General features: G+C 31.3%; 1 protein-coding gene across 1 annotated transcript; it reads right to left on the minus strand.

Annotated features, from left to right (window-relative positions):
- Positions 1-4,117: 4,117 nt before the first annotated feature.
- On the minus strand, positions 4,118-8,756 carry LOC133190968 (pre-mRNA splicing regulator USH1G-like). The gene is made up of 2 exons (XM_061326649.1): positions 8,410-8,756; positions 4,118-5,769 (listed from the first exon to the last, which is right to left on the minus strand). Exons 1-2 carry the CDS (start codon positions 8,571-8,573, stop codon positions 4,467-4,469), a joined length of 1,467 nt encoding a protein of 488 aa, XP_061182633.1. The 5' UTR covers positions 8,574-8,756; the 3' UTR covers positions 4,118-4,466.
- Positions 8,757-9,032: the final 276 nt, after the last annotated feature.

Genomic DNA, 9,032 nt, shown 5'->3' on the forward strand with positions numbered 1-9,032 from the left:
ATTTAATTCGTTATAACAGTTTCTTTGAATTCGTTATAACGAATTTAATCTGTTATAACAAATTTATTGAACTCGTTATAACGAATTCAAATATTTGTTATAACGAATTAAATTCGTTATAATGAATTCTGAAACTTGTTATAACGAATTAATTTCGTTATAACGAATTCTCTAATTTGTTATAACGACTTAAATTTGTTAAAATGAATTCGACAAATCGTTATATCGAATTCATACATATTTTTCTAAAGGCCCCGATTGTTGAATTTGATTTAACGAATTTAATTCGTTACAACAAATTTTTGAATTTGTTATTACGAATTAAATTTGTTATAACAAATTTTAGAATTCGTTTAAACGAATTTAATTCGTAATAACAAATTTTTGAATTCGTTATAACAAATAAAGAAATTTGTTATAACAGAATAAATTTGTTATAACGAATTCAAAGAAATTGTTATAACGAATTAAATTTGTTATAACAAATTCTACAATTCGTTATATCGAATTTGAAAATATTTTTTGATAGGTCCTAAATGGGCTTCCGTAAGGAATTGTCAAATTTGTTATAACGAATTTAATTCGTTATAACAATTTCTTTAAATTCGTTATAACAAATTCAATCTGTTATAACAAATTTGTTGAATTCGTTATAACGAAATCGAAAATTTAGCTTTAAAGAATTAAATTTGTTATAATGAATTCTAAAACTTGTTATAACGAATTAATTTCGTTATAACGAATTCCTTACTTTGTTATAACAAATTCGTTAAAACGAATTCGACAAGTCGTTATATCGAATTCATATATATTTTTCTATAGGCCCCGATTGTTGATTTGATTAAACGAATTTAATTCGTTATAATAAATTCTATAATTTGCTTGAACGAATTTAATTCGTTATAACAAATTTTATAATTCGTTTAAACGAATTTAATTCATTATAACAAATTTTTGAATTCGTTATAACGAATTCTACAAATTTGTTATAACAGATTGAATTCGTTAAAACGAATTCAAAGAAATTGCTATAACGAATTAAATTTGTGATAACAAATTCGACAATTCTTTCTATCGATATCAAAAATATTTATTGATAGGTCCTAAATGGGCTTCCGTACATTTCTCACTCTGGGTTTTGATTTTTTTCTTTGTAAAAGACGGACAATACGGTCAGAGGAAAATCAATTTGAAAAATTGCTTAAAGACAAATAGGCAGTCAAAGGGCGCTCTATCAATGTAAAAACTCGTATTGTCCAGAAAAGCTAAAGAATATAACAGATCATTCTTACGACTAATTTGGAAAGATGAAGTCAATTTAGACATTAATTCTATTTTTTTTTTTATTGGATTTTTTATCAATTATATGACAAAATTAAGCATAATTGCACATTTGGAAATTAGTCCAGCACTGTCTTTACAGGGGCATTTAACAATACACTATGTAATCATATTTCGTGGAGGTTAATTTTCATGAATTTTACCAGAAACCCTTAGAAGCCACATAGCTTCTTTTCATTACGTGTATACAATATACGGATTTAAAGAAAATATACGGAAGCCCATTTAGGGCCTATCAAAATATATTTTTGAATTTGATATAACGAATTCAACAAATTAGTTAAAACGAATTTAATCTGTTATAAAAATTTTTTGGTATTTGTTATAACGAATTCATAAATATGTTATAACAGATTAAATTCGTTTAAACGAATTCTAAAATTTGTTTAACGAATTAAAGTTGTTTAATGAAATACGACAATAAGGACCAATAAAAAAGTATAAATGGATTCAATATAACGAATTGCCGAATTCGTTTAAACGAATTTTATTCGTTATAACAAATTTAAGAATTCGTTTAAACGAATATAATTCGTTATAACAAATTTTAGAATCTGTTAAAACAAATTGAATTCGTCAAAACAAATTTGTTGAATTCGTTATAACGAATTAAATAAATCTGTTATAACAGATTAAATTCGTTATAACAAATTCAAAAAAATTGTTATAACGAATCAAATTTGTTTTGACAAATTCGACAAATCGTTATATCGAATTCAGAAATATGTTTTGATAAGTCCTAAATGTACGGAAGCCCATTTAGGACGTATCAAAAAAAATTTGAATTCGATATAAAGAATTGTCGAATTTGTTATAAAGAATTTAATTCGTTATAACAGTTTCTTTGAATTCGTTATAACGAATTTAATCTGTTATAACAAATTTATTGAACTCGTTATAACGAATTCAAAAATTTGTTATAACGAATTAAATTCGTTATAACGAATTCTGAAACTAGTTATAACGAATTAAATTCGTTAAAACGAATTCTTTAATTTGTTATAACGAATTAAAATCGTTAAAATGAATTCGACTAATCGTTATATCGAATTCTTACATATTTTTCTATAGGCCCCGATTGTTGAATTTGATTTAACAAATTTAATTCGTTACAACAAATTTTTGAATTTGTTTTAACGAATTAAATTTGTTATAACAAATTTTAGAATTCGTTTAAACGAATTTAATTCGTTATAACAATTTTTTTGAATTCGTTATAACTAATTCAACAAATTTGTTATAACGAATTAAATTTGTTAAAACGAATTCAAAGAAATTGTTATAACGAATTAAATTTGTTATAACAAATTCTACAATTCGTTATATCGAATTTGAAAATATTTTTTGATAGGTCCTAAATGGGCTTCCGTAGTTTTTCTAGAAAACCTTTGTTGAAATATATCTCATAAACATAATTTGGAATTTACTTTCCAATGCAAAAATATCTTACCTTTTTCTTGCAATATGGTTTTCTCAGCGAGGTATTTGTGCAAACGAGGTCTCTCTCTCGATCGATCGATAATTAAACGTTTATCGTCTAGATTTCTTTAATTCGTTATATCGGATTGGAAATTGAAATAACATTTTTTTAAAAATTTGTTATAACATATTTCAACAATTCGTTATCACAAATTACACTCAGTTATAAAGAATTTTTAACACTGAAACTTGAAATAGTTATAATTTGTTCTCACAGATTTTGCAATTTGTTATTACAAATTCGAAAGAAATTGTTATAAGAGATTTCACAAATCCGTAAAAACGAATTTAAGAAATTGAAATAACAATTTTTTAAATTCGTTATAACAGATTAAATTCGTTATAACAATTTCTTGAATTGGTTATAACGAATTCAACAAATCTGTTATTACAGATTAAATTCGTTATAACGATGTCCAAAAATTCGTGATAACGAATTAAATTCGTTATAACGAATTTTTGAATTCGTTATAACGAATTCAAAAATATTTTTTGATAGGTCCTAAATGGGCTTCCGTAAAAATATACATAGATAAAAAAAATATTATTTTCTTGCGAAGTTATCAGAAGTTGACAGTGCACTGTAAAATAAATCCCGAAAAGATAAGCCATTTCTCCTATGGTATTGATTAACGGATTATATGTAATGCCAAATCCCCAAATCTTATCCATCTCAAATGATTTTTTTCCAAGATTCAGCATACTCCTCTCAGGAAATTTGAGCTACGGATTTTTATATAGTTGTTCCTTACGTCGCGGGTTCGAATCCCACTGTGGGACGTGGAGACCGGTCCTTCGAATGAGACTGTATAAACCGAGGTTCCGTGTCGCAGTAGGTGCTTGCACGAAAAAGATCAATCACTGCTCAATGGCCCTAGGTGCCGAGTATAGGTCAAAATTTGTTGCTCTCCACCGGCAAGTGGTGGCGTCTCCATATGAGTGAAAAATTCTCGAGAGGGACAAACATACTTTTATCCACCTCCCAAAACAAAAAAAATCTTGAATCCGCTTTATGTTGAATACTTTTGTACGGAGGTTGCTTACTCCTCCTCGGCACCCACCTTTGATGTTTCAAGGGGTCCGTGTTTTTGCCCTGTTCACGATTCGTTTTGTTACTGGATTTATGAGATTATCACTGTTCGTTATCTTCACCTTTTACATTCTATAACTTCCTAATGACCATCTTTTTCAAAAAATCGAATAAAGATGAATATATAACTTGTTTTATTATTAAATTTAGCTTCATTGTACATGTAGTACAAACTGATTTTATGGAATGACTATCAACCAAACAATGTATTTTCAGAAACAATTTTATTTCTGACGTGTTTTCCACATCTGATTAAGAATGAAGAGTAAAACATGTTGAATACAATCCAATGAGCGCATTCATTAAAACTACTCTTTACTGGATGAATGACAAACACAATGATGCAGACATGATTCGGACTGAGGAATCCCTATAAATGCAGGAGGAAACAAAAACCAAACAAGTTGACAATCCGCTTATAGAACTACATTTGAATCATAAATGCATGAAACATTTTCTTAAGATTATGTTTATCACATTGAAAGCAGTCCATTATAATCCAATAAATTATTCACAGGTTGGTATTCCTATATGCACAGAACGATATCTGTGAATTTCACAGGTAGGAATCCGTTATTGCTGATGGCGTGGACAGACGTTCCTTTCTGATTTTGATTGCTCTCTGCAGCTTCCGCCTCGGTCCAAGTTTCAATCCAAGCTCCTCAAGGTCTTCTTCAGCCAGTGTCATTAAAGATTGCAAGTCCACATCTTGATCTGTGAATAAATAAGTGTAATGGCTTAACTCACACGAAGCCAGGAAACGGATTAAATCTGAAAATTGTGTATCCTCTTCTTCATCATCAGAACACACTTCATCCGGGTTCCATGGCACATTTGGACCCGCTTCCGTGACGTCATTTTTCCCGAGACTTTCTGAACTTCCGCTGTCACGATTTGATTTTAATCCGTTCAACTCGTCATCAAAACCCTGATCCTGACTATCTAAAAAGTCTGCGGAAACAGATCGACCCATTGCATTTAAAGTTCCAGTAACTCCCCTATTTGATAAGAAAGCGATTTTCCCAAAATTTGGTCGAGAGAATATGCCTGGTTTTTCTTCTTCGTCTTCGTACCCAATCGAGTCATTGCTGTCTACTCCAGAATCTAGCAATTCGGACTCACTTTTCCATTTCGAGCTGTTTGACACACCATTCATTCCTGGAAACACATTAGACAACGGCTTTCTGGCAGCAGGATCATTTTCACGGTTCGTCACGTACATGATGTCAGAACCTTTTCGCACACCCGTTGTCCCTGCTAAGGAGCGCAGAGTTCGTTTACCGTCAATATTTTCACTGGTTTTAAAATCACCAATTGTCCCACTGCTCTGGCTACTTTGATTTTGCAAGATTCGCTTTTGTGCACCACCTAATCCCCGCCTACTAGGCTGTGCAATCTGTGAGAAAGTGGTATTTCCATTTGCAATGGTCGGATCTTTTCTTTTTGGCTTTAGCCTCATTGTCAGGGTTTTGAATGGGTTTTTGCTCGGCGGTTTAAAGTCAGGATTGAGCTCTTCCTGAATTCTACGTTGTTCTTTCTCGGCGTATTTGGCTGCCTCCTTTTGTCTTCTTTCCATTCGTTTTATATTTTGTTCTGCATCTTTTGTTGCCTTTTCACGCATATGTTGAACGACCTTGGGGTTTTTCTGCTGTTGCTTTGATTGTGAATCATCAAGAAATGCTATTATATCCACTTTGTCTTCTATCACGGCGATATCCATCGCGGAGTGAAGTTCATTGTCAAGTGCCCAGATATTACAGCCGAAATTAACTAGAAATGATACGGTGTTTAAGTGGCCGTTTTTTGCTGCATGATGGAGGGCGGTAAACCCTTGCAGGTCACATTTGTCCGGATCACCACTGTGAAGCAATTCAAAGTATTTGAGTTAACAAAGATATATTTGATTTGATATAACAGAGATTTATTACTAATTAAATCTTTTATGCCAATTTAAGCTACATGTATATATAAATGCATCAGAATCTCTTCTCTTTTTCTTAACCTCAACATCCGTTCCTATCAATTACATACATTTCAACGTCTCAATCATGAAACTCTTAAAACGTAAATATGAAGCAAATAAATAACCGAATCTAAGAAAGTTGTTCACCAGTGAATATGTGATATTTGCTTGGATCTTCTCGATAATACGATTGTTTTTTTGTTTTGTTTTGTTTTTGTTCTTTTGTTTGTTTGTTTTTGTTGTTGTTTTTATCTTGGATATATCATTCATTCTTTATGAAATAAATATTTAAATTAAGAATATTTTTCCTTGACGTTTTAATTGTATTTGGAAGTTGTTATTAGAAAGATGCTGGAGTTTCTCATTAACAACATCTATGTAATCTTCGGTGACCAGGTCTTCCAGCTAACTGTTGGAATTTCGATGGCCACTAATTGTGTTCCCTTATTAGCCAACCTGTTTTTATATTCCTATGAAGCAAAATTTATTCAAAAACTTCTACGTGAGAAGAAAACACTTGCTGTGGCTTTCAATTCCACATTCAGATATATCGTACTTTTATTCATAGGTCGACTCGATATATCCCAATGAACTCAAAATAAAAGATATCACAGAGTCTGTTACATCTATTTTATATTTGGATGTTTTATTGACCATAAGACGATAAGGGTCAACTAACAACTAAATTGTATGACAAACGAGACGACTTCAACTTTTCAACTTTTCTTATTTATGAAGTAATATTACGTTATCACCTGCATATGATGTTAAAGTCTCCCAACTTATTCGATCCTCAAGAACATACTCTGTGTAAGATCAATTTTTAAACCGAAACGGGCTACTAACAGATAAGTTGATTTCATAAATTCTATGGAAGAGTGCACGTGCACACAAAAGTTTTTATTTTCTGCTCTAAAATGATCAGTTTTGATTCTTAGCATTATAATACACTACTTCTTATGCATCGGGAAAACTGGATTCTTGAAATTTTAATATTTTGCTATAATAACATTTTTTAACTCTATATTTCTTATCACTTAATTTCTTATTCTATTTTCTTAGCATTACATAATCAAAAAATATGTTGATAACACGAAATTTTATTTTTATTAATTGTAGACATGAGTTAAATAAAAATCCCAGAGAGCATATGTATTATTGATATTCTCTTTCTGTTCTTGCAGCAATGACATATCAATAACTATATGTTTTCTTTTATCTCCGGTGTATAATTCCTGAATTGACAGCCACGTTATCAACTCTATTTAATAGGGCATGTAACCCATATATTCGATTATATAATCTATCTAAAACGATAAATCTTTTGATTTATTATACACGTAGATCACCGGTTTCCAGGTTTCGTGAGGGTAGAGAAAGGTAGACCTGACTTTTGAACCCTTTCAGCTTACAATTACTTGAAAGAATGCAATAAGTGATATGGGAAACTCAGAAAATCTTTCCCGATAAATTAGTGAATGCTATCTTTTATTTTGTCAAGCAAAGAAAGCCAATATTTTTCCATCACTCGAAGAGAGAATTGTTGAGTATTTTTAGGAGATGTTCGCCATACACATGTTTTTATGAAAACATGAATACCATTGCCGATAAAGCACAAACTCATTGAGTCAAATAACAAACTTCAAACGCCTCTTATTTTAATTTATATCAATAACCATTTTCGTCGAACAGAATTAGAGATGTGTTACTAATATTTTAAAAACTTGGATTTTTTGCTGCTACTCTGAAAAAGGACAATAAAAAAATTTCGATTAAAAAGAAACTTCTTGTTTCTGATAATACTTATAAAAAGGCAGCATAGGACTTTGCCAAATATCAAAAATCTTTCTAGAATTTAACTTCCTCGTTCTTGTTAAGAAATTCTAAAGCAATATTTTTTCGTCGCACACGTAACTGGCGAATACTTATAGGTAGGTATATATACTTAAAAATATATTTGCAACCATAAATTTTGTTCTGATCAAGGGTTGCATGTTATAGATGTATAAGAACTTGGTGATCTGTCTACAATATTTAAGGAAAAACATTGGCGACAGGCTATTCGCGCCTTGGCAAGATCAACCAAATATTTCTGTACATATTGATTTTTCGTTGATAACGGATGAAATTTATCTTGAGTCAACACGACACCTGGATAAAACACAGCCATGTTACATTATTCTTATTTTAATGGAGAACTTGAAAAATATTCGCGAATTTAAGCAGGATTTGAAAAGTTTTAAACAAGATTATTTTATTATTAAAATACTTCAATTTTAAAATCACTCATGAATTTGCAGGTTCAGCTAATACTTATGTGAAAAATGTGGTAAACAGGACTTCGATCCTAATGATTTATCAAAGGATTATATCTTGACGTATATATAAATAACAGGACAGATACCACGCGACTAGATATCAATTCTAGGAATAACTCATCATTCACTTACAAGAAAATGACAAGTTTCTTTTTCCTAAATGTAAAAGAAAATGTAATATAGAGTTTTCTACGTCATTCTGCGTCGTTTAAACGTACCTTCTGCCTACGATCATTCTCAGCGCGTCCAGATTCCCAAAGGCTGCCGCGTACAAAGTAGGCGTCATCCCATCTTCATCCGATGAATTAAGATCCTTCTTTGTGGCATTTCGAAGGATGTCCAGGAAGCCATCTTTTGCGGCTCGGTGGTATTTGTCGTCCATATTTGTGGTGTAGATTACATAACAAATGGCTGATCACTGGATATAAGCGTTTTGTCCTTATCGTTTGACTAATTTAGCCTTGCAGGCGTCTATCCTGTACAGTGGTGCAATCTCTGAGTGGGATTGCCAGTGAATTGAACATTTCCCGCACACCTTATGAATATTCATGATAACATGTGAATTTACTGATAAGCTCAGGTAAAGGAATATATATCTGTTCAATTTATTTTAATCCTCTGATAAAACTAGTGCTAACAAAACTACGTAAGATTGTCAATGAAATACTTATTGTCTGAGCGTGCAGGTGGATAAACCTGGGAGGAAGTTATAGATATGATTTATAGCAGTCTATGTTGGGCCTGTACGCAGTCAGATGTTCTCGGTCCGAGCAAAACTTTATTGAATTCAGTATTGGACCATCAAGAGTGACTTGAGTATCTTTTAATTCCCTACTTCACA

The sequence above is a fragment of the Saccostrea echinata genome, unplaced genomic scaffold, assembly GCF_033153115.1.
Source record: "Saccostrea echinata isolate AGI-Se365-2 ecotype Australia unplaced genomic scaffold, CSIRO_AGI_Sech_v1 ptg000022l, whole genome shotgun sequence".
NCBI lineage: Eukaryota > Metazoa > Mollusca > Bivalvia > Ostreida > Ostreidae > Saccostrea > Saccostrea echinata.